Here is a 26,047-nt window from a genome sequence, read left to right as displayed (position 1 = left end):
CCCCATGTGTGGTGCACATGGATTCTACCTCATGCTCATCAATTTGAAGGCTGACCCATTTGACATTTTTTTTGTTTTTTTGCACAAAATACATCTTGTGTTGAATAAAAGTTTCTACACTTTTTCCTTTTTTTTTTTTTTTTCTCCTCAAATACTTTTTAAGAGTTATACATAAAATGTTACTCATAATTATTATTATTATTTTTATTTAACATCAAATAATAATAAATAATAATTAAAAGAATGAATTTTAAAAAGTTATTAAATATTTTCAAAGGGGACCACTAGACCCCTTGAATGTGCCCTTCCACATCATTTTGCCTTCTCAATATAGATAACATGGTTTGTTTTTTAATCTTATGATAGATTTGATATGAAAACGACGACAGAAAAGTAAAAGAAAATAATAATAACCAATCACAAGATACAAAATTAATGTGATTCATTAACGCTGTTACATATATAAAATTGTTGAGAATTTTACTATACTGAAGAATGCTAACATATACTTTAGAATGAAATTTTACTGTTCAGGATTGCTATACTATTTATTAATTACATACTTGTAGTATCACACGGTTGAAACTCTAAGTTCACAATTTTTGAATTATTTGCTTGAGTAAACTCTGCCTATCGACCCAAGTCTCATTGAAAGCTTAACCAAAAAATTGTGACGAAACTTTGGTGGATGGGTTACCAAATCGGACCGCCACAGCAACAAACCGGCTTCACAAATTCAACAAGATTGTAATTATTATTAAAATAAATAAAAAAATTAATGAGCATAATGAGATTTCTAAAAATAAAAATAAATAATTTAACGATAAAAATATCGCTGGTATTTCCGAATTTGCATCCCCATTATACTGTGATTCTACGGACTACCCCCATCCCTGTTGGCCACTCGTCAATAAGTACCCCCACGTTCTTCCCGATTTCCATTCGTCCCACCCCCATCATCCTTACCCAATCATCTCTCCCCTCTTCACACACATACACATTCGCACTACAAACACACCATGGCTGCAGTGTGTGTGCTCCGCATTGCCTCCCTTCTCTTGCTTTTTACCGCTGCTAAAGCTAGAATCCCAGGGCCTTACACCGGAGGGCCGTGGGAGAGTGCCCACGCCACTTTCTACGGTGGCAGCGACGCCTCTGGAACTATGGGTACTCCTTAATGTTTAAACTCTGAAACTCTCTTATATACAGGTTCTGCTGCTCATGTGTAGTCACGTATACCCAAAAGCATTCCCGACTTCACCAACCTTAGAGCGCTGAACGTGAAGATCCCAGAAATACCTCTGCATTTTCCATCAAAATATCAGATCATTCGACTTATAATCTCCCTTTTCTGAGAAGCCCAAATATATCTCTGTTCTAACCGCTACTTTTTACCCCCCTAAAGGCCAAAACCCAGATCATTTTCTTCATTTTTGGTTCATTGCATAAATCGCACTTGTATTCTTGCGATTCCAACTGAATAGACTGTTTCTGGTTTCAATGTTTGCAGGTGGTGCCTGTGGATATGGCAATCTCTACAGCCAAGGCTACGGAGTGAACACGGCCGCACTGAGCACAGCACTTTTCAATAATGGGCTGAGCTGTGGTGCTTGCTTCGAGATCAAGTGCGCCGACGACCCCAGGTGGTGTAACCCTGGGAATCCCTCCATTTTCATCACCGCCACCAACTTCTGCCCCCCGAACTATGCTCTCCCCAACGACAATGGCGGCTGGTGCAACCCTCCCAGGCCCCACTTTGACCTCGCCATGCCCATGTTCCTTAAGATCGCCGAGTACCGCGCTGGAATCGTACCCGTCACTTTCCGCCGGTGAGTGCACCCTGCCTTATTTTTCTTTACCATGCCTTGACGCTTTATAGGTCTGCTTTATTTTCACTTGGTTCGATTTTCTATTTTCCTTTTTACTTAAGAGGTCCCTATTGTTTCATTAATTACGTTTTTTTAGGGCTCTGTTATGTTTTTGTGTTTTTGGGTAAGTTAGCTCTATTCTGTTTGTTCGGGGAGAAAACGCAGGAAACAAAAAGAGATTGAAATCCTTCGGCCGTGAGCCAACCGTTTAGTTTACTCTAGGTTGAATTTAAAAGTTGTGAAAAAGATTTGCTGCTTTAACAATCTGAATAGGAACCCGGCTTTTCTAATTTCCTCGGAACCAAACGACGGAGAATTTTGAATTCTGGTTTCATTGTAATTTCCTTTCCGTTTGCTTTTCTCGAGAAGCAAACAAGAGACTATGTGAGTTGAAAATGTTTTCAGCTCTACGTCGCTAAATTTTCCCGGAAAATGAGGATAAGTAGTCCGTGCTATCAGTGTCAGAAAATCCTCGACATAGTTCACGTTGTCTCGAGCGTTTGCTGGGGTCCCCCAGTCAAACCCACCTAGGGTTTTTAACCGCGCAAAATTTTAATAGAATTTAATATTTTTGTGCAGGGTTCCATGCAGAAAGCAAGGAGGCATCAGATTCACGATCAACGGCTTCCGTTTCTTTAATCTGGTTTTGGTTACCAACGTTGCGGGTGCAGGAGACATCGTGCGGGTGAGCATTAAAGGATCGAGCACTGGGTGGATGAGCATGAGCCGCAACTGGGGTCAGAACTGGCAGTCCAACGCCGTTCTCGTTGGCCAGGCTCTTTCCATCAGGGTCACGGGCGGTGATCGCCGTACATCCACCTCATGGAACGTGGCACCCTCTCATTGGCAGTTCGGTCAGACCTTCACCGGAAAGAATTTCCGTGTCTGAACTCTCTGATCGATCACGAGTCTTTTTTTCCTTTTTTTTGGGGTTCCCGCTCATTTTAGCTTGCTTTCCCAGCTTCGATTTTCCTTTATTTTCCCGAGAATTTGAAGTGATGGGTTGGGGATACTTTAGTCTTTAAAGTTGTATCTGTAATAGTGGGCGCCGGATGAATTTGAAAAGTCAGGAAAGGGTAAAAGCGTAGGGGCCGAAGTGGCTGCAACAAGAAAGCATGCTGCCCGCAGCTCTCTATATATTTACGTTACTGCAATTAATATATGTATAAGTGTGAATGCCTGTTGTTTGCATTAAATAGATAATGTTTTGGGTTGTTCGGAAATTATGGGTCAAGGAAATGTTTGTTTGGGTGAGAGGATTTAACCAAGAAACAGCAATATAGATAGACGACCGACCCCAAATGTATGAAATGCTGTGATTGTGACAGCCAAACTTGCTATTAATGTTGAAATATTAAATTTGGCTTCTCTGGTAAAAAGAAACAAAAGAAAAAAGAAAAAGTGAGATGATTTTCATTTAATTGATAGACATATCGGAGAGAGAAATGTGTCATGTGGACGGATACTTTTGGTATGCATATTAATGGGAGAGATGCCCATTTGTGACTGCAAGCTCAGCTCTGATATGCCAGCCATGTGAAAACCCGTCCCATGAGTCCAAAACTGGCCATGTTGATGGGTCCCTTCCACCGTCCAGCTCAAGGCGGTTGATAACTCAATATCTAGATATGCCAGTGAACAATCTTTTGTTTCTTACATGTCAACTTGCACAAAGGCGATGATGATGACCCCAACAGACAAAACGGATAAATTTTTAAGAGTTTTATTACGAATAAATAAAATTATGTATTAAGTATTTATTTATTTAAAATTTAAATATTATTATTATTTTTAATAAAATTTATTTTTTAACTAATTACATTATATTAATGTACATATTAATATATAATTATACTTATAACTAAATTTTTCTTATATATATCAATATTTAATATAAAAATATTATTTTTTATTTCAAATGCACATATTGTTGCATTGTAATTAAAATTAAAGTACAACATCGAATATTAGTTTTTAAAAATTTACGTGTAACACTGCTGTTACTATTTATCAGAAATTGAAATTAAAAAATCTGGGCATTAAAAATGTAGGAATGTATTTTATTTATTTATTATTATTATTATTATTTTGTATCGGAGGATTTTGTGTCATGATAGTTTTTATTTATTATTAAAAGCGTTGAGTTAAATTAACTATACTGCGCAGGTGGTTGAATTTTTTTTATTTTTCTCCCACAAATATTTTGTAGCACTTATTAAATAATATGTACACAAATAATGGAATAAAATGTTGGCATGGTATTATTTTTTTTATTGATAATTATTTTAAATGATTTTTTATAAATTTCTAGTAAGAAAACATCAGCATACAAAAAGTAGTGGGAAGTTATTTCTTATATGTATTGAGGGAATTTATATTTGATTTATGTTAATTATTAGTAAAATATTCAATAAATTAATTATTTAATCATTATAATAACTTCCTGATCATTGATGAGACTCGTACAATTTTTTAATTTTTTATAAATAAATTTAAACTCATTTTAACGTCTAAATATATATAAACTTATTTTCAGTGAATATCACAAAACTCACTCTACTATCCGAACTTATTATCATTTATAAAGAACTTAACTTATTTCAATTTAACTCAATATTTAAATGCAGCCTTAACGTTTCGATATTATGATCTATCAATTTTTTCAAATTAAGTTGTGACTAATCTCGAAATGCATAGACCCTCTATAAAGAGTTTTTCACAAATACGCATCGGATAATTTAAAGAGAAGTTTCTATTTTTACTCTTTAATTTTTTCTGTTTGATTTACTACATCAACCTATTTAAAGATTATTTATCAAAATATGGGAAAAATCATTTTCATCAATTTTACAGTTACAAACTTTAAAAGGTTCAATTACAATTAAAAAAGATGAACAAAAATTTTAAAAGATAAACAAAACAAATGAAAGCATAGTATATAGTATTTATCTTTGGGCAATAAAAGATATTGTTTTGCAAAGATAGAGGGAGATAAGGGGGAAAATAAGACCTAACAGTAGAGTTTAGCAGTAGGTGCTCCCTGTACAAAGCTTCCATTTATACTCTCCCGCCAACTTATCGGCGGCTCTTCTGAACAGCATGTGCAGCTCCTATGCTTTTTGGCTACTTTCTGCCTCTTTTGCCGCTTTCGAAAATTCACGTTGATGAAAATGTTGAGGTTTTTTATTTTTATATATGTTTTCGTATTGGATTTTGTTTTTCAAAACTTATAAAATAATTTAGATAAATGTATTTTGAGATTTTTCCCAATCACTTCAACTAGACAAGATGCATGGTTTCTTAGTTGATCCAAACAACATGTATTTTTATCCAAACAATTGATAACTCTTTGCTTTTATCTTTCTATGTAGAAGTGAATAAGAAAAATGAAAAGATTTATTTTCTTTTAATCGTTCTTCTACTAAGAATAAAATAAACTCAAAACCTGTTTACAGAAAAACAAAAAAGTTATGCTATTTATAATTTGAAAAAAACTACTATGCCCACAAACTTTGAACGCTACGTGACTGCTTTGTAATTTTTTTTATTTAATAATTAAGAAAGTGATTATTAAGTGTATTGATGTATTTTTTAAAAAAAATATTTAAATATATTAAAAATGTGAAAATAAAAATAAATCAAAGTTAAAAAGTGACTAGTAGTCAAATTGAGCAGTACTGTTTAGGCAGCAGAGTAGCCTGCTCCTTACAAGTTTGACACACTATTTATGATTAGATTTACATTACTCATAAAAAGAGTTAAACTGCCAATATCTTTTATGTAAACTAATGTGACAACCTTTCATAGCAACAATGTGTTTGCGTAGGTTAAAAAGATTTGAAATAAATTTTGAGATGGGATTTACATTCTTCCTTAGGTTGTGTGGGGTTTGACCCCTCCCTTAGGGCCCAAATCAGCCGGAAGATGGCCCAATACAAGTGAAGTTAACTTCTTGTAATTTTCATTTTTGGTTGGATTTGATTGTCTGGAATTATGCCATGATTGGGGCAGGGCAACCATTTTTGCTTACTTTTGTTTGCATAACTTCTTTAATAGTTTTAATTCCAAAAGTAAAATTTGATGATGAATAAAAAATATACACTATATTTGGAAGTTTTCAACAAAATAAAAAATAAAAAAGCTATCATATCCAAGATTTGGATATGCTATCATACAAGGGATTTTATTATAAAATTTGGGACATTATAAATGCTTGCTAGTTGTGGTTTGACGTGGTTTCGACCCATAATTAAAGTTAAACTAAAATAAATGGAAATGATAAATTCACAATGGTATTCAAATTTGCCTGCTTTGAAGTTTAATGGTGATATATACAAAAATGCATTGGATGCATGATGTGTGTATTTTTGCTGTGTGTATGTATGTATGTCTTTATTTCTTATGTTATGTCTATTTAGGGATGTACTCAAATATTGGAGACGAGGATGTTGTTGAAGAGCCATAGGAGGGAATGTCATTTTAATCAATCGAGGAAGTAAGGGCATACTACACGAGGTATGCAAAACAAGTTGGGTTTGGAATGACAAAACGAAATTCTAAAATTGGAGCCGATGGAAAAATAAGGTATTTCACACTTGCTTGTGTCCGTCAAGACATGTATGTTAGCAAAACATCAAATATTCTTAAATAGGGGCCAATGGAACATAATAGATGCAAGACAAAGATCAATGCTATATTAGGTTCCGAGGGAGAGTTTTGTTTAACCCATGTTGTCCTTGAGCATATCATGCTCTTAGTCCTGGAAAAGCAAAATATATTAAATATCATAAAGGTTAGATGAGTCAAGTAAAAGAAAACTAGAATATAATGATATGACTAGCATTCAATTGAGCAAGAACTACAATTCTTGTGTCGCTGAGGCAGGAGGATATGAGAATCTCACGTTTGGAAAGAGAGATGTGCGAAATTACATACGTGAGGTTAGATTACTTCGGCTTGGTTAGGAGGCGCCGAAGCAATACAAAACTACTTCACCCCTATGTAGGCGCAAAATGATGGTTTTTATTATATCATAAACGTTGATGATAAAAGCAGATTGAGGAATGTGTTTTGAGAGGATGCCCGTAGTAGAGCTATGTATGAATCGTTTGGTGATGTTATAACTTTCGACACGACGTACTTGAACAATTCATACAAAATGCCATTTGCTCCTTTTGTGGGAGTTAATCATCATGGTCAATCGATTTTATTTGGATGTGACTTGATTTTTGGGGAGGATACGGACACGTTTGTATGGTTATTTGAGTCATGGCTTAAGTGAATGAATGACTGAGCACCACAAGCCATAATAACAGACCAAGATAAGCTTATGCAAAATGCAATTGCAAGAGTGTTTCTAAAATCTCGATATCGATTTTGCTTGTGGCATATAATGAAAAAAGTTTTCGAAAAATTTGGAGCGTACAGTCAAGACGATGACATCAAAAGTCAGCTGCATAGGTATTTGTTTTCCTCGATTATTTCTAGAATACTATGATATTTTGTTGTAGCATATTGTGGGTAATTGACCCATTGATCGTTGGATTGTTCACACAGGTGTGTTTATGACATGTTGAGTCATAATGAATTCGACAAGTGTTGGCTGCAACTTCTTGACAATTTTAATTTGCATAATCATTCATGGCTTGAATGGTTATATTCTGAGTGTCATCTATGGGTGTCAGCGTACGTTAGAAATGAATTTTGAGCAGGAATGTCATCTACTCAGTGAAGCGAGGGTATAAATGCATTTTTTGATGATTACGTAAATTCAAAGACAACGTTAAAGCAGTTTGTATATCAATATGATGGTGCACTTAGATGCAAAATTGAAAATGAGCTTACAGCTGACTTAAGTTCATTCCACATGCAAATTCCATGCATAACTTTTTATGGCATTGAGAGACAATTCCAAACAAATTATATGAATGTAAAATTTAAAGAAGTTCAAGAAGAGTTAAGACGCTTGATTTATTGCTGCGCATCAATGGTTCAGAGTGAAGGAGGGATTTTTATATATCATGTGGCTGATCAGGTCCAAGTTATGGATGGATTTAGAAAAAGTACAAAATATGTTGTTGAGTTTAATGAGAAAGAGTGCGAAGCAAACTGCCCATGTTGCTTTTAAGGGCATTTTGTGTAAACATGCCATTCGTGTATTAACACTCCATGATAAGGAAGAGTTGCTTGTAAAACACATACTTAATAGGTGGAGGAATGACCTAAAACGAGATTATACACTTGTTCAAAGTAGCCACGATGATATGAGTTATAGTCCAAATGCACATCGAATGAATAAACTAAACAATGCTTTTTACGAGATTTCTTCAATTGTAGGCACCTCAGATGATGGTTGTGCAAAGTTACTGACTCAATTAAGTAAGTTGAAGCTGGAATGGGTTGAGATTTAGCCTGTGTGTGATAATCGTTCTATTGAGTGTGACAAAGAGATCTAACAAATTAAAAAGTCCAGTTGCTGCTCGTAGTAAAGGTAGGCCAGTTTCTAAAATGAAACAATCATCAACTGAGAAAGCGATGAATCGCTTGAAAGCAAGAAAAACTCAAAGGGCTCAGGTAAGTTAGGTAGTTTTTGCATTTTGTGTTTCTAATTATATTTTGTAACCTATTTGGCATTAAGTGTATTGTCTTGAAATTTCTAAAAGAAGAATAGGCCACGCCTAGTCACAATCACTGTCACAGATGTTAACTCACCTTGTTTGCCGGAGCGTGATTTTCCTATAGCCTCTACTGCTCAATCGACTGTGGTAGTATTGTTAATTTGTTTTGTTTGAGGATATTAATTATCTGAGAATATTAATTTTGGTTATCTTATCTTACCTTGATAGGTACAATCGTCTTTGCAGCTCTTGGACGATGAAGATTTAAATGTCGACATTCGTACTTATATTATATTAATTATACTAAAATTAAATTTTACTTAAAATAGCACAATCATTAGTGTAATAATATATTGCAAGTTTAGGACTGTAGTTCCATTCTTTAGGGCCGTTTTGCAAGGAAGTTATTAAATTAAAATAGCCTAGCTGTTTAAGATGGAAGGTCGATATATTTAAGATGTGGTCTAGGTGCAGGCTTTAGTTTTTTATGTTCATTTTGCTGATTTTGGTAATGCTAGTTTTATTGTTTGCGATGTGGCAGTTTTGTGCTCAAGCTGGAAGATGGTTATTTGTGCTCTGCCTTGTATTCATTCTCAACAATTGATTTTTGTGCTCAATTTCAAGATGCTGTAAAATAAAGTAACCATATACTCATGTGAAAGGTTGGGTTATACCGTGTTGTTGCTAGCTTTGGAAGAGAGTTTCTCATCATAGTTCAGATGAGCTGTACATTCATTTTGTTGTTGGATTTTCACTTTTCAAGTTCTTACTCTTTTTTCTTTTACTTAAAGAAGACAGTCATTCCAAAACAAAATTATATAGCTAAAGTAAAAGAAAGGAGAAGACAATACGTTATATATAATACATAGTCAATTAACGTTTTTGAACAATACAAAAGGAGCAACAAACTTCTAGAATGATTACTTACAAAATGCAATAGATTTTTGGGTATTTTATCTTCCCAAGATACCTAAGATTGCCTGGAAGACTATTTATTACAAACAATAATATATAGCTTAACGACACTACTATTAATTTAGCGTACGAGTCATAGTTATGTATGTTCTACCAAAACCACGCTAGCAAATGCTTTCCCAAGCACACTGAATGATAAAGCTAGTTGTGCCATCATTTCATTAGTCCTCCAATATATTGTAAACAATCTATAATAGTTTTTCTTAATATGGAATATTGCCAATAAAAAGCAAAATTGTCAAGGTCGGATAACTCAAAATTATGCTTTCTAAGTGGGTTTGGAACAAGTCAAAATAATATTTATTGTTGTTCATATAAATATTTCAGAAAATTGGAATTAATACTTGTTTCCATCCTTCCACATAAAAGAAGCAGAATCCTCATCTCATTTTTGTCAAATTCCATACATCTTGAATTTGGCGTCAAAGAGAAATTGTCATGGAAAAAAAAAAAAGAACAAGAGAATAAATACTACTTTTGTGTGTGAGACACACATCAAGCTAAAAAAACAAGGCCATACAGGCATCAATAAGGAAATTGGATAACAATGCCATATAGCGGATAGCCACCAGTAATCAAAGTCCAACATCATATACAATATTTTTGACAAAAAACCAGCAAAATATCAAAGATGGTTTGGACTTTATTTTGTGTGCTTCATTCTGAATTTGTACTTGATGTCGTCTTCCTTCTATCTCCATTATTGACCTACAATCATTAATAGACTATGCTAATTAGCTCTATACTATGTACATAGGGAATGAATCGTGTTGTTTACATTATGGGTTACTTTATCTATTGTCAAGGGCCTATTTAGTTTCACAATTTTTGAGAATTTCTTAACATTTGTTTTTATATTGGATTTTATAAAAGAACTGATAAAATTTTAAATACTATTTAGTCCAAAATATGTTTTGTATTGAATTTTTGGGAGAGTGAAAAACTAAACATGCCCCCAACAGAATATTTGTCATTTAAATTTGCCCTTAAGTTACTAGCTGTGGATTAGGAAAAACAAAGTTAACTTGAAAACTGGTTAAGAGGATGATGTCCAAAAGCTTATATAATATATACACATGCTCAAACTAACACTCAAGCAATGTGAAACACTTTAAATTGTAAAGCATGGTATTCAATAACTCAGCACCACCTAATACATAGAATGAAAAATATCTTAAACTAGCATCTACGTCCTCCGTGTACACGAGCGTCCGTAACTCTAACATGATCCTATATAATTCATACTCATACTCAATGTGGGGATTGACTTGAAAACTGGCTTAAGAACTAGCTTGTTGGAGAAAGATTTCCAAAGGTTCGTATCCTAGCTTAAAAAAAGAAAGTAACTTTCTAAAATGAAGTAAAATGAAATTCAGAATCCAAAAGGGATATAGGGAAATGTCTTACAAATAAAGCATTAGTTGCAAAACCTGAAAATTATATATTTTTTTCCCTTTTATTTCTATTTGTTTCTTACTTTTTGTGCTGAATTTGCAATTCTCCAATCAAGCTGCATGCAGCTTATTAAAAATGCAAAAAAGCTCATGAAAAAAGGATGGACAATGGCCAAAGCTAAATCAAATCTTAGAAAAACATTTAAAATTAACAACCCATCCCAACAGCACGCGAGAGCTTGGAACAGCCATACCCCATCCCAATTCCACAAATTAACTGCAAGCACCAATTAATTCTTTAGGCCTCAATTCTTATCCAAAATCGTGCACCTTAATGCCTCAAAGACAACATCCAGTTATACATACAAGCTCGGCCTTGAGATTTCAAGATACTCCAAAATCTGGCTTAAGATTCATTTTAAAGCTCTCAAAAGCTTCACATAAAAACCAAATACCAATGCCAATAATGAGCTCAATATACAACAAGAATAGCAATAGTTTGGGAATGAGTATGTTGTTTATCTCACCTTCAAAGGGTGCCATTGACTTTGCCCTTCGACGACGCTGGGTTTGGTTCGTAGGCCCTTCGACGATGTTGGAAGAGGTTTGGTCACCCTTCGAAGATGCTGGGAGGTTCGTTCTCAGCCTGCGTTAGTGAGAGGTTCGTTGGAGAGACCAGCGAAAATGAAAGCAAACTGTGGGAGACTTGATTTTCAAAATGAAATTTCATTCTGTGCAGTAGAGGCAGTCTGACACGAGGAAGCAAATTACATCATTGCAGAGAGAAGATTTGTCAAAAGCATCCGGCAGCAGCAGAGTAGGAAATAGATTAAAATAGTATAAATTTTGAAATTTTAATTTGACTTTTATTTTAATTTTAAATATTAAAAAAAATATTATATTATTAAGAATTGTAAATGGATGGTAATATTTCCATTTAGCTAAACCAATGCAATTCTCTTATATATCTTTCTAGCCCAAAGCTGGAAAATCCTTGTCAGGAAGAAATTGGAACTTGGAAGAAAACTTTCGGATGAAACAAAGGGCCAGGCTGGGCATACCACAAAAATGGACATTATTGCTTTTTTATGATCGAGAAAGGGACATTCAACTCTGTTGTTTTGATGGAGATCTTCCTTCCTCCTTCAAGTTCTTGAATAAGAAAATAATAAACATATATAGATAATTAGCCTCCTAGAGGGTAAGGATGCGTTCTGAGAATTTTAGATGATATGTGAATAGTTATAAAAAAGTAACGAATAATAATTAAAAAATAGTGAATAGTTTATGAATAATAGTGAAGTAATATGAGGTTATTTCACATCATCTCAGTAATGAAACATAGCCTAAACTTCCATGTACGGGCGAAGCCTGGAACAAATCTTTTGGGGTATTGAAGTGTTTCTTTTTATTTGGGGGAGATATAAGATATTGTTGGTGAAGCAGAAAAAATTCTTAAATTTTCAATCTATTATTATTGTTCTCCACAATCACATCCTTGGAAGGCTTTGCTTCCCCCTACCTAGGTCCCGGCTTCTGTACTGGGATGATCCCAAAACCACAAATATTGCCCAAAATCATTTCTCAGTCCAAGCTCACACTTTAGACCCAAATTCGTATTTTTAGTTCAAGATCAAGCTAGATAAATCAAATTCAGAACATAGATAGATTAAAATGCTGATCATGCATCACGTGTTGTTATAAGATGAGGATTGATGTCTATATCTCTATATGATTAACAAAAATTCTACTTGTGACACATGTAACACGCTTGGTAAGATTGGTTTTATTTTTATATTTTTATTGGCACTGAGATTCTAAGAACAAAGTCCCGACTAATTGTGGGAACACCTCAAATAATCCTCCTTTTATAGCCATTGGGTCTTGCTCCTTTATTTCCCACGAATGTGGGACTAAAGCCGAATGAGCAAAACCCCAACAGTATCAAATACCAGTCAGGTTGTTACAAGTGTGTTAAAAATATCATGACTGACAAAAATGATCACTTCAATCCAACCAAAATATAATGACTCAAATTTACTTAATTATACCTCAACCCTGGTTTCAAATTTTCAATCATCATAAACACGTTCTTTCAACTCCATAGTAGAAAACATTTCAAAGCTTGACTGAAGTACATTTGAGAAAAAAACTGAACAAAAACTGTACACTACTTTTAAGAAACACCGGTATATAGTGCATGCCCGAAAACCTGAAACTCTTTCATTTCTGCCAAGAATCCTTCAAAACAGAGAAGATATATCTGCTGCACAGAAAATTTTTCCTTCCTTTTAAGCATAAGCCAGAGAGGCAGAAGGCCTTGGGTACATGCTGAATTTCGAAGCCACCTCCACGGGACTTCTGGATGACTGAGGAACTCCATTGGAATGTTTATGAACATTTCCATGTTGCTCTTTGTGCTCTTTGTGCTTGCTTCTTGGTGTCTCCTGCAGCCCCTCCAATGCTGCTACCACATCATTCATGTTTGGCCTGTTCTTGGGTTCCACAGCAAGGCATTGGAGTGCAAGGGTAGCTACCTTTTGGGCTCGATCCAGTGAGTACTGGCCCTGAAGACGGTTATCCAGAACATGGTAAATCCTACGTTTACTGTTTAAGTAGGGTTTTGCCCAGTCCACTAGGTTATGTTGTCCAGATGGACGGTTCTTGTCTATACATCGACGCCCGGATAGCAGTTCTAGAAGTACAACTCCGAAGCTATATACGTCACTTTTGGCAGTCAGATGACCTACACAATAAAAATGCAATTAATGATCAGAATCCAAAATACATCTTTTCTGCTTTGTACCTTTCAATATAGCAGAGCATTGCAGCCCAGTAAAGTTTCGAACCCGACCAAGCTAATTCAGAATGTTAAAATATGCAAATTCTAATTTTCATCCCTCCAAGCCAGAGTGCTTTGGGAGAGATCATCACAACAAAACATTTGAGAGGGATAATGGCCTGTAAGTAGGTTCAATCATTTCCAAATACAAATTCACTGATACAATTCTCAAGAAAGCTTTCCAAGGATACCCTGAGAATGTAGACTTCCATTAATGTTCACAAAGAAATTCAGGTTTTCAAGGGAGGGACTGACATGTAAAACATATATTTAATGAAGCCAATCCATCAACTAATATGTGAAAGTATGCGGAGTAGAGTTCACATGGATCAGTGATTTATTGAAGAAGCATAAAAATCGAACAGGTACCTGTGGCAAGATATTCCGGAGCAGCATATCCATAGGTTCCCAAAACCCTAGTAGAGACATGGCTTTTATCTCCAGATGGCCCATCCCTAGCCAGCCCAAAATCAGAAAGTTTTGCATTGTAATTCTGTGAATTCAAGGCAACAAAGGCAGAATGATAGAAAATGAGTGATTGGATCCTAAAATAAGCAGTGTGATCAAGCATGCGAGCCAAACTACATACCGAATCAAGCAGGATGTTAGAAGTCTTAAAATCACGATATATAACTTGTGATTCAGCATTGTGAAGAAAAGCAAGTCCCTTTGCAGCACCAAGAGCCACTTTCATTCGAACATTCCACGAAAGTGGCTGGAAATGAGAACCCCCTGCTTCAACAATAATCCAATGTCACAATAACAATAAGCATGTGTTTAAGAAAGAAAATAATCACAATGTTTTTCAAGGTTGAGCATTGAAGAGGAAATAAAAATCTCACTTCGAAATAGATGATTTTCCATGCTGCCCTTAGGCATGAACTCATATACCAGAAGCCGATGCTCATCCTCTAAGCAGTAACCAATCAACTTCACAAGATTAGGATGATGCAACTGTCCAAGATAGTTTATCTCTGCCTGTAGGTCCAAAAACACAATATAAAATAAACCAATACGGTCATTATGAATTGTCTAAATGTTATAGCATTTGGCAGGTTGCAATCTTGCCAATCTAATAAGCACCCACAAAACGTAGGGAAAAAATCCCATGTCAATTGAATTGGCTGCTTGCACTAATCAATTATAAAAAGGCTATCATGGGCAATGGCATGCTCACTTCACAAAGCATCATCCTCTGTAACAAAGTTCCTCTGATAAAACTTAATATCTGGACTACAGTGATAAAATTCAATTTCCCGGATCAAGGAAATGCAGAGACGGAAAAATAAAAATAAAAATAAAAATGAAGAACCATTTAGGGAACTGATACGGACCAGCCATTCCCTGTGACCCTGGAGCCCTTCTTGGTTGAGCCTCTTCACAGCGATCACTAGGCCAGTCCCAGGCTTGGTAGCTGCAAGCGAGTGCTCATCAATCCAACCCTTGAAAACTGAACCGAACCCACCCTCTCCTAATACACTATCAGGGCGGAAGTTCCTTGTGGCCATTTTGAGTTCACTGAAGCCGAAATTCTTTATGTTGCTGGCCTGCAAGATCTCATCCTCACTCCTAGGAGTCATGGGCATGGAAGCTGACGAGAACTTGCCACTGGAACTACACATATCATTCCCATCTCTGCTCACGGTTTTTGAATTGAACCCTACAAAAAAGTCAGCGAGATATGTTAACGAGGATTCACTAGGAAGTTTTCAGGCTACCAAACAGACAAAATTTCCACCATCTAGCTAAGCGCCCCCTAAAGATAGTACAACAATGTTAGAATAATCCTCTGGAGATCTATGGAACCCAGTTGTGCAAAAAGCATACCAAGAGGAAATTAACCAGTGTATTCAGCGATTTCAAACAATATCCTAAGGGAATCTCTCTCACGGAAATTATTTATTCATAAAGTAGATCCATATTGGAATCAGTTAACAAAAGCGGAGCAATTTTTCTAAACAATTTAAACGAGCCCTCGACGTACGGGTAACGAAGTTAAACTCTAACGCACAAAGAGTAAAACAAACTTTAATTTACATCTTGATTCAAGGCAGCTAAGCTGGCAAGGTACAGGTAATCAAGATATGAAACTTCACATTTTAAGTTAAAAAAAAAGCTCAATCAGGCACCGAAAAGCAGTTGAAAACAACTCTATAACGAAAAAAAAAATCAAAACAAGGAACCTGTATAAGAAGGAGTCACGGCCTTAATCCCATTGCTCCAGCAAGCCCCCATCCGAAACAGAACCGCTCAAAACTCTTACCAAGATCTCGAGTTTAAGATAAGATGGGATACTTAAAATACAGAGAGAACCTGATCAACGCCCAACTTGTGAATTTCAAGAAAAACAGATCTTCAGCCAAACAAAGTTTCTTCCTTTTTTTTTTTTTTTGTCTCTCTCGGTGCCTGACGATTGTATCAACTTTCCCAACAACCTGATTTAGTCTGAAAGACTCGGTAAAGGTAGAAAAATGGGAAAAATAATGAAGAAAAATAAGATAGAATGCTAATGAAACACGAAAAAGATCACCCACTTTCTACTTCGACAGATCGTCGTGATTGGGCACTGACTCCAAATGGATTTTGGTGCAACTTTTTGCTCTGGGTCACTTTTCGGTTTTCCTTTTTATTTTTTTTTTCGATGGATGAAAGAGGGGAGAAGCTGGCAAAAAGCGTGAAAGAAAAGGCCGCCTCTGCGATTTGAGAGTTTCGTGGGTGGACGTATTAGACCTTAGCGGACTAGACTAATGGTTAGGGAGAGAGGTAGGCGGTTGCCTTCCTTTGGAGCCTTCTTTTTGTCTTTTTTCGCATTAACAAGCAAACAACAGACATTTGCCGATAAAACATTTTAGTCTAAAAATGTTTGGCTGATTATACTCTCCGGAGCCATAATTTGACTCCTCTACAGTCTTGTCGGGAGCTGCCTAATTGGTTTTGTGGATAATAAGGAAGTATCATTCGCCTAATTTAATTATTATAAATATTTTATTACTTTTGTCGTTGTCCATTTCAATGCTCCGGCAACGTTAGAGAGAGCCGTCCGGAAATGCCTTTTCTTTTTTTCTTTTTTAAATAAAGATTTTACAGAGGGATGATTCATGAACATGCATGCCTTCGAGTTGGAGGTGGTGGTTGTCGGCGATTATAGGCCATTGGATTCTCATTGTTGAACTCAAGATTTCAAGTTTCATGTGATTATAAATCTACACATGGATTTTGATGATAACAAATGAATTCAAAGAATAAAGAAGTCTCAAGCTCAAGTTGTCTACATAATGGAGTCAAGCACATCAAGGAAACAAGCATGAGCAAGAAGGGAACAAGTTCACATTAAAATTATAGAGTAATGTTGTAAATCTCTTCAAAATTCGAAATTAGGATTAATGCTCAAAATTAATATTTTATCATAAAGCATTAAAATACATTTTCCACATGTGCATGAATATTTTTGAAAATTAAATTTGAAAATTTTGAAAGATGATTGATTGTCATCTTTTGCATGTGCATGCCTTGATTAAAGGGTTGAACTTTGAAAATATTAAAGATGATTGATTGTCATCTTTCACATGTGCATGTTTTATTTGAATATTTTCAAAAGTGATTGATGCTTTTTTAGACTTATACAAAAAGTAAAAGATTAGGTTTGAATTTTTTGAAAATGAAAGTGTGCTCATTTTGTCATATGCCAAAAGTAAAATATTAGGTTTGATTTTTTTGAAAAAGTGAATGATGTTGTCTTTGACAATTGAGAAAGAAGAACCTTTTATTTGAATTCTTTGAAAAAGTGAATGATGTTGTCTTTGACAATTGAAAAAGAAGAACCTTTTATTTGAATTTTTTGAAAAAGTGAATGATGTTGTCTTTGACATGTGAATCTTTTTAAATTTGAATATGAAGTCTCATATGCCTATAAATAGATCATTTGAGAGCTTCACATTCACAACACCAAGAGCATACAACATTCATTCAAAGCTTTCATTCTCTCTTCTCTAAACATTGAGCCTTAATCCTTGTTCATTTTGAGAGATATAGCTTGCGCTGTATTGTTCTTATTTCACTCGTTGAGGAGTGTTTTCTGATAACCTACCCACTATCAGCTTTTGTATCAGAAAAAGGGTGTGTATAACCCTTGTGTGTGTAGAAAGTATTCTACACAGGGAATAGTTGAATCACCACGTGTAAGGTGATTGCAAGTGTAGATGGTGTTCTACACGGATCCTTTGTAGCGGTGTTGTTCAAAGGTGTAATAGGTTTCTATCTCCACCTGAAGGAGGTTGAATAGTGAATTTGGGAATCCTCAAGGGGTAGCTTGAGGCGAGGACGTAGGCAGTGGGGCCGAACCTCGTTAACATACTGAGTTTGCTTCTCTCTTACCCTTACTCCTTATATTTATTGTTATTTCATATTTTGTTTATATTTTATATTATATATTTGATTTATAATTGTTATTTTTTTTTAATACAACTCAATTCACCCCCCCTCTTGTGTTAGTCATCTGGGCAACACTCATGAATAATTAGACACTTTTTTTTCGGAAAATAGATCTCATTTTTCTTGTTCATTCGTAGTGCAAACAGACAATGATTTGTGTCGAATTGTAAGGAGGTTTTATTTGACACTACGTGACAACAGACTACAGGTAGTTGACTACCATCGTCTTCTTAGCCTCCGTAGAAGGTGGGTCTACACTGGGTCTTAGCATAAATTATCATTTTTGGAGTAAATGATATATATCATACGATTAATTATAAAATAATATTACATGCAGTCGTAAATCAGTCGTTTAAAAAAAAATAGATTTTATTATTAAAATATTAATTTTTTTATATAAATATCGTATTTAGTTATTTTTTAAAATAATTATGCGACATTTACACCGACTGTAAGTAATATTTTTCATCAAGAAATGATCCAACAGAAACTCATAATTATTTTATTTATAGTTGTAGTCCACTGATCTCTTCTTTAACTATAGCTAATCATCAGACTCTGCACTAACAAATTAGCATTTTCAATTAGGAAATGATACCTTTGCTCGGTCTTATACAAAGAATACGATATGCAAAGACCATATTGTCAAACCATTTTATAATTCATCTCCTACTTGTCATTCACTTCTATGCGGTCTTCCCATTATAAGTCACTATAATATTTAGATTGTGTTGTTTTCCTTTCTTTTTTTTTTTTTTTTTTTTTTTTTTTTTTTTTTTTAATAATGTGAAAGTGCATGCAAATAATAAAATAGCACTTAAGAAACTTTAGATCGAGGCCAAGCCTAAATGATTACTATTTGGTTGCAAAGTTTCTTTATTCCTTAATTCGATCGGTAGTTATGTTTTATTTTGTGTTGACAATTGCATTTGTCAAAACATGTTTTTAAATTGTTAAGTTTAATGTCGAGTTAAGTAAGGGTTGAGATGCATGGTGATGAAGTTGACATGAGATAATACTGAAGAAATGATTTGTACAAATGTCAATAGATATGTCCTGCGTAAGTTTATTGTAAAAAAGTAGACCCCATCATGAAAAAGTGTAAAAAAAAAATTTACTTCTTGACTACGACTCACATTTTTATAAAAGACTTGTATGAAACTTGTTTATTTGAAGCTTTACACTTAAAACAATTATATCTCACTATCTAGACATGGAAATAAAGGCAATTTTAGTAAAGGAAAATTATAAACACCATATTATCATTCTATTTGCATTCCACTAAATAAGATGTGACATATTTATTACTATTAAATAATTATTTATTACATATTTCTTTATCATCAAATTGTAATAAATATATTATATCATATTTAATAAAATATAAGCAAAATAATGATATGATATATTACATTATTCATTTGTAAATGACTTTTGGGCACTAATATTGATATGGTTAGAAGGGTTCAAAGCACCCCATATGTCAATGAAGCATTTTATGAGAATCAGGACTAGATTTAGGCTGCGTTAGGTTACCAAAGGTTTGGCCCACCAAAGGCAACCGGAGTGCACTGGGAAGCGAAGCTTGGCAACCATTGGACAAGTTGCATTTAATACAAACTCTGTTCAGAACCGGTTTTAGTAAAGAATGATTTCTTTGTAAGCACCCATCGGTGGAGGCCTTTACTATCTTAAGAAAAGTGATATTGTGACGTGGATTCAAGCAAACACTTATCTTTCCAGTTTCTTCTTCTAAACCCCCATTTGCACCAACGATCTTAACACAATATTTTATTAATGACTTATAGTTTGAGAGAGTTTCCTGTAGATTTTATTGTTAACTTAAATACGTTTGTACGTCTAAAATTAGTATTAATATACATTATATAATTTTAATTGAATGATAATAAATTTTCACACTGCTCGTTTTTTGTAAATATAGACACATTGTCGAACCACGTTAAATTTTTATATCGATTTTTATTATTTTTTTCTTTTGATTATTCCGTATAATTCATTAACAATTATAGCACGTTTCACAACACTTATATTAAAACTTGAACCCTTTGATGAAGTTAATCTTCGATACTAGTCAAAGAATATGCACTTTCTCGTAACTAATTTCAAAATGGTGTATGTTCTAATCACACCCAAGTCTTCTATAAATGAAGACGAGACAATTGCTCAGGCTGGACAATGATCAAATGGATACATATTTGTAATTCAATGTTTGAAACACTGTATAATGCCTACAAGTACAAAGCAAACATAAAGGAAATGTGGGACACACTTGAGGCTAAATTTCTTTTAGAAAATGCTATAAGTAAGAGACTTTTGGCTAATAATTTTTTTAGTTATAGCATGGTAGATTATAGGTTTGTCGTCGAACAATTCAATAAAACTATGCATATTCTTAATTAATTCACTCAACATAATATGAAAATTAATGAATCCATATTGGTTTGATCCACTATTGATAATCATCCTCAATTATGGAAAAACTATAGGATTTTGATACATAGAAGGTAGGAAATTTCTTTAGAAGAGTTAGACTAACTTCTTCATATAAATGAAGAAGTTAGGCTTTGAGATAGTAATGAAGAGCATGACTTTTGACCTCCAATATGCACTTGGTATATGAAGGTAAGATCCACAAACTCAGACACCCCAATCAATCCAGATATGAAAATAGGAAGAGAAAAAATAATTTTGGAAGTATATAAGTTCAATTCCAAAGTAATAATTAGAAGAATTTGAGAGTAATTAGTTATTCCACTATGACAAATCGAGCTATTATAAAAGAGATTGTCATTTTAAAAAAAAAATAAATAAAGAAAGAAAGAAAGAACCAATATAACTCTAGTTTTAGAGAGAATTGTGAGGCCATATTTCTAAGGCTAACATTCTCGAAAAACATAACTCCCAATGAATTGACTCAAGTGCATTAAGACATTTCTGTAAAGACAGGAACATATGCAAGTGGTATGAGCCAATGGAAAATGGTCATGTTTTTTACATGAAAAAATCATTCACTGTTGTAGTTAGAGGTAAAGGGAATGTAGATATAGAGTTTACATTTGAAAAAGTTTTTACTCTCAATGATGCGTATCATAACTAGAAGTTAGAAAGTATCTTGCATGATAATCTTGAATAAGTTTATGTATAAATTGCTTTTTAAGTCAGATAAATTTATTCTAACTAAAATGGATAATTTCAGCATAATCACACTAGACGAGCAGATCAATCTTCGTTGTGCCATGGGGGCAGTCCTCATAGTGGAGACGAAAGAGTAGTAGGAAGTAGTACTGTATCTGCATGGGGCTAGATATATTAAATGTCAAAAGGTCTTGTTGCTAATATTGAGAATGTCACGTGTTCATATTACGTGAATACAATGTCTGTCTCAGAGGTACTTAATAATTACCTGAGTTGTAGTACTGCATGCGGCTAGGCTTATCCACATCTTTTAATAGGGTGCCATTATAGCCACGGATAATCGAATCCAGAAATTTTTTTAATAGGTGTTTCTTTTCTTTCATGTAATCTTTTAATGACCTTAAACATTGTTTTTTTTTTTAAAAAAAAATTAATATTATTAAAAAATACTTTCATAATCACTAAATAAATAAAAAAAGATATTGAGACTCATTACCAGAATCCACCATCATAACATAATATAATCTTTTGCCTATACTGCAAGACAGCGAAGAACATTAAAGCTTCTTGAGATTAGTTTTGATGATAAAAGAGAATGGGACAATAGAGGACTTGTTTACCTTTTTCTTAATTGCATGGGGTCTATGCTTTTGGAGAAACAAAATAATTCATGAAAATACTTATTATGAACCAAGACATGTGATTGTTCATGTATTGTCTTTGCAAAAATTTCACAAAGAGTTGGTGATTATATCTAGCCCAAACCCGAAGATGCATTGCAATTGGAAGTCTCATCCTCATGATTTTCTCAAACTTAATATTGATGGAGCTTTGTATTTTACTCAACATAAAGCGGGAGTGGAGGTTATTCTCAAGGATGAGAAAGGGGATGCTGTTATGGCAGTTAGTAAAACTGAAAATGAAGTTGCTAATCTAGAAACAATTAAACTCTTAGCTATGTTCAAAGGATTTCAATTTTGTATGCTGGTATCTCTCAGCTAATCCTTGAAAGCAATGCTTAATGATGATCAAAAAATTGCAAACAGTAGCTGGCACTTCTTTCTCAAGGTTTGAGAATCTGATCAAAGAAAGTTAAAGTCTAATGAATTTGTTTAGTGTGTGCAAAATTCAACATGTTCATAGATTAGGTAATAAGGTTGCACATAGATTGGCTCGTTTTGCTTAAAATGTGGATAATATTGTAATGTGAGGGGCAAATGTTCCATAGTCTGCTTCCCAAACTATTTGAATTGATAAGTGTGACACCTCCAAATTCTGTTTGGGATCGAACGGACATTTGAAGCGTCGAGACATGCAACACAAGGTTACCTGCCCCCGTTCATGACATATAAAATGCAATGTTCCTAACATGCATCTAACAATATGCAATATTCGCAGCGGATAATTAATTTTTTTTTTCTTTAGTAATACTATGCACCAAATTGAAAATATCCCAAATGCTTAAAACATACTTCATACATAAAAACCTATTGAACAACTAAGGTCACAACACTAGTCCAAAATAGTTATGATTCAAAAGTACTAGAGATGCAACTCTATCATACAAGTAGTAATTTAACTACTATATTAACATTAACGACGCATCGTCATTCAATCGACTGTGTCTAGTTGGTCAGCTCCTGATCCTCCTTCAGGTCCTGTAACAAGATCTACCATTCGGGGGGAATAGTAGTTGGGACTACCACAGTGAGATTTGATTACAAATCTCAGCAAGTTAACAAAAAAACTTCCATATATGCTAATGATGCATGGATGACAGTAAAAATATAAATGCATAATCAAATTCATAAATAATTAAAGCATAACTTAGCGTACAACATAGCATAATTGACATAACGTAAATTGAAACATGAACTGAACTTAACTTGACATGAACTTGATCTGAAACTTGACTTAGTATGAACTTACTCTGAAATTTGAATTAACATGAAAAATACATACTCCACAGTTGTTGTGGCCCCATGTATTCTACGTGTAAATACATACTCCACAGTTGTTGTGGCCCCATGTGTTCTACACAAACTTGACTTAACATGAAAAATACATACTCCACAGTTGTTGTGGCCCCATGTATTCTACACATCACAATGCAGTTAAATACATACTCCACAGTTGTTGTGGCCCCATGTATTGTACACAAACTGAATGTACTCAAGATGAAACGTGACTGGAATACGAAAGGATTGGAGCCCTGACGTAACATAACGTGATTTGAACATAACTTGAAATACATGACCAACTTGAAATAGAAACATTTAGTAACATGACATAACATATAATAGACAATATATTTGACATGACATACTTGTAATGTATAGTAATACATGACAGAATATATTATGTAACAGATAAAAATTGATGACAGAATAAATTCTGTATAATAGACAATTTCGTGATAACTTGGCATGGTATGACATATATGATAACATACAATCATACACTGTAGTTCCTTTACTTAGCACACATATACACTAGACTGCTAGTAAGTTAAAAGCTAACTTATCTTGATTTTCGTGTTTTTTATAAAACTTTAAGTGCGATCACGATGAACTGTAATTAGTGATTCTAAAAGTTAGAACTAAATCACTAATAATTTGAAATATGGAAAATACTAACTTAAAGTGTAAAATTTTCATTTTACTCTCTACATGTGGGAAAATGACCGTTTTACCCATAACTTAAGGATTTTGTATACTAACTCCAAAAGTTTCTAAAATTTACATTCCTCATGTAAATTTTGTCCTAAACTTAAATATCAACTCAGAAAAATTTAAAACAAAATACAACTATGGAAAACACACTATGGCCAAAACATCCATAGGCCATTTCCCTTGATTTTTGTTGCAATTCCTTTCAACTTCAAAACTCATGCTTAAACCAAAATTTTTCAACAAACATCTTCCAATCCTAAGTTCAAAACCATACTTAAAACATCTATTTAGAAAAAACTAATAATCAACACCAAACTTTTTTGTAAAAAGATCCAATTACTTGAATCACAAGTTTTGACCTTAAATCAAAACATCTCCAATAATTTCAAAAATCAAATCTTACTTCTAACATATTCATAATATCATCCTAACATCAACCATGCTTTAAATCATCAAACTAAAGTCACCAAAATCACAAAATAGCATTTGGAGTTTTTGGTTTTACACTTAGTCTAAAAACAGAAACTTTTTCCTCAACTAGTTTTGATAAATATCTTGATCTATGACTTATAAATATATGATCTTCAAACCAAACCATTTCATGGTTTAAAAAGATGTCCTAAAACATATATAAGCTTCTAATTCCAGATCACATGGTTAGAAATTAACCAAAACATAAATTTAGCCAAGAATATCCACACTTTAGCTTATCTGAATATCTCTTTGCATAAAATTTCATATCTTTGAAACTAACATCAAATATCTTCAAAATAATAATATAACATGTATATAAGATGCTTAGGATCCTCCAATAAAATTATCAAAGTTATTAGAATAGGTTTAGACCACCAAAGTGTTAAACTTTCTCAAAACAGAAACTGTTTTTCCTCTTCCAGTTTCTAAGTTTCTAAATCTAAGAAAATCTTTCATCAAAACCTTTAATCATGCAAAAATCCTCAACCAATAGTCATATATACATGTTAACAATACTCCATAAAAATTTCGGACCAATATCTATCCATTAGCTTGGTCAAAAACTCCAAACTATAACATATTCTCTAGTTTATCTCCTAGAATGACCTTTCTATAGTTTACACAATATTTGACTGACCAAATGATCTTCAAATGGGGCAAATAAGATATCCATGTAAACTAGACTAAAAAAGGAACAACTTATATGAAGGAGATTTTATGATAAAATACTTACAACAGCTTCGAAATGGGTGTGCAAAAGAACTCCTAAAAACTGTCTGAGAGAGAGTGTTTGATAATCTTTTATTGGAAGGTGTAATTGAAGATAAGTTCATGGGTGCTGGCTGGATATACTTATGGACGAGATAAGGGAGGTGATAAGGCTGTAGTTGAGAGTTGAGTGTGGTTTTCTCCTACCCAAAATATCTATAAAAGATTATCTCAAAATATTATATCCAATAATGTCTATAAAAATCAGTTCAATATATTTTCCAAATGTGGAGTAGACTTGGAAGAGTAAGGTGGCTAAAATATTTCCATGTGTCCAAATAAAATTTTGCTAACCTAATTTGGACATTACATACTGTGATTTTGAAAAACACTGCACTTAGTACGTTTACCGAGGTTACTATTCACTCCAAAAATAAACGTAACAAACTTAGTACTGAAAAATCCTAAATATTCAATTAAGCCTAGTGGTGTAGACTATAATGTATTCTGACACTTCTAACTATCTCAAATAATTAAAATCGCATTTCTAGCACCATAGTGAGTGATAACACTAACTAGGTTGACATGCTAAAACCTATGCGATTAATCAATTCGTGTAAACTTACGAAATTTTCACGAGATTCCTAAAGTCAATAGAAATTCCACAATTAAATTTCTAGCGGCTGTTACAATAAGAATTCTTTTTACTTTTATTTACATTTTCCCATTTATTTACTTTTACATTATTTACTTTTTTAATAATGATTTATATAAGCATTTTCCCATTTATTTACTTTTACATTATACACCATTACAAGTCATTGGAATAATGAATTTAACACCAACAGATCACAGATTGCATAATCACAACAGCAGAAAATAACACAGCGAAAAAACCACACTACATAAA

General features: G+C 33.8%; 2 protein-coding genes and 1 long non-coding RNA gene across 4 annotated transcripts; 1 reads left to right on the top strand and 2 right to left on the bottom strand.

Moving 5' to 3' along the window:
- The first annotated feature begins 927 nt into the window (after nucleotides 1-927).
- LOC122280039 (expansin-A4-like) lies at nucleotides 928-3,091 on the top strand. Its single transcript, XM_043090993.1, has 3 exons — nucleotides 928-1,167; nucleotides 1,511-1,829; nucleotides 2,448-3,091. Exons 1-3 carry the CDS (start codon nucleotides 1,020-1,022, stop codon nucleotides 2,755-2,757), a joined length of 777 nt encoding a protein of 258 aa, XP_042946927.1. The 5' UTR covers nucleotides 928-1,019; the 3' UTR covers nucleotides 2,758-3,091.
- Nucleotides 3,092-9,823: 6,732 nt separating this feature from the next.
- Nucleotides 9,824-11,689, bottom strand: LOC122279657. Its single transcript, XR_006229648.1, has 2 exons — nucleotides 11,382-11,689; nucleotides 9,824-10,168 (listed from the first exon to the last, which is right to left on the bottom strand). It is a non-coding gene; the product is annotated as an uncharacterized LOC122279657 (long non-coding RNA).
- Nucleotides 11,690-12,860: 1,171 nt separating this feature from the next.
- Nucleotides 12,861-16,440, bottom strand: LOC122279656 (receptor-like cytoplasmic kinase 176). Of its 2 annotated transcripts, none has more exons than XM_043090411.1 (7): nucleotides 16,231-16,440; nucleotides 15,880-16,141; nucleotides 15,031-15,356; nucleotides 14,539-14,674; nucleotides 14,286-14,428; nucleotides 14,066-14,189; nucleotides 12,861-13,600 (listed from the first exon to the last, which is right to left on the bottom strand). In XM_043090411.1, the coding sequence occupies exons 2-7, from the start codon at nucleotides 15,929-15,931 to the stop codon at nucleotides 13,146-13,148; spliced, it is 1,236 nt and encodes a 411-aa protein (XP_042946345.1). In that variant the 5' UTR covers nucleotides 15,932-16,141; nucleotides 16,231-16,440; the 3' UTR covers nucleotides 12,861-13,145. The 2 variants fall into 2 exon arrangements, with proteins under 2 accessions (XP_042946345.1, XP_042946344.1); XM_043090410.1 differs by having other exon boundaries at nucleotides 15,880-16,131.
- Between the last annotated feature and the right edge of the window lie 9,607 nt (nucleotides 16,441-26,047).

The sequence above is a fragment of the Carya illinoinensis genome, chromosome 10, assembly GCF_018687715.1.
Source record: "Carya illinoinensis cultivar Pawnee chromosome 10, C.illinoinensisPawnee_v1, whole genome shotgun sequence".
NCBI lineage: Eukaryota > Viridiplantae > Streptophyta > Magnoliopsida > Fagales > Juglandaceae > Carya > Carya illinoinensis.
This window is presented reverse-complemented; position numbering and strand designations above follow the sequence as displayed.

Coding starts and splice junctions, on each gene's coding strand:
- LOC122280039 (XM_043090993.1), top strand. CDS start 1,020: ATGGCTGCAGTGTGTGTGCTCCGCATTGCCTCCCTTCTCTTGCTTTTT. Junction 1,168..1,510: donor CGACGCCTCTGGAACTATGG/GTACTCCTTAAT, acceptor CAATGTTTGCAG/GTGGTGCCTGTGGATATGGC. Junction 1,830..2,447: donor GTACCCGTCACTTTCCGCCG/GTGAGTGCACCC, acceptor ATTTTTGTGCAG/GGTTCCATGCAGAAAGCAAG.
- LOC122279656 (XM_043090411.1), bottom strand. CDS start 15,931: ATGGGGGCTTGCTGGAGCAATGGGATTAAGGCCGTGACTCCTTCTTAT. Junction 14,675..15,030: donor AGGGTCACAGGGAATGGCTG/GTCCGTATCAGT, acceptor TTGGACCTACAG/GCAGAGATAAACTATCTTGG. Junction 13,601..14,065: donor TCCGGAATATCTTGCCACAG/GTACCTGTTCGA, acceptor TTTATTGTGTAG/GTCATCTGACTGCCAAAAGT.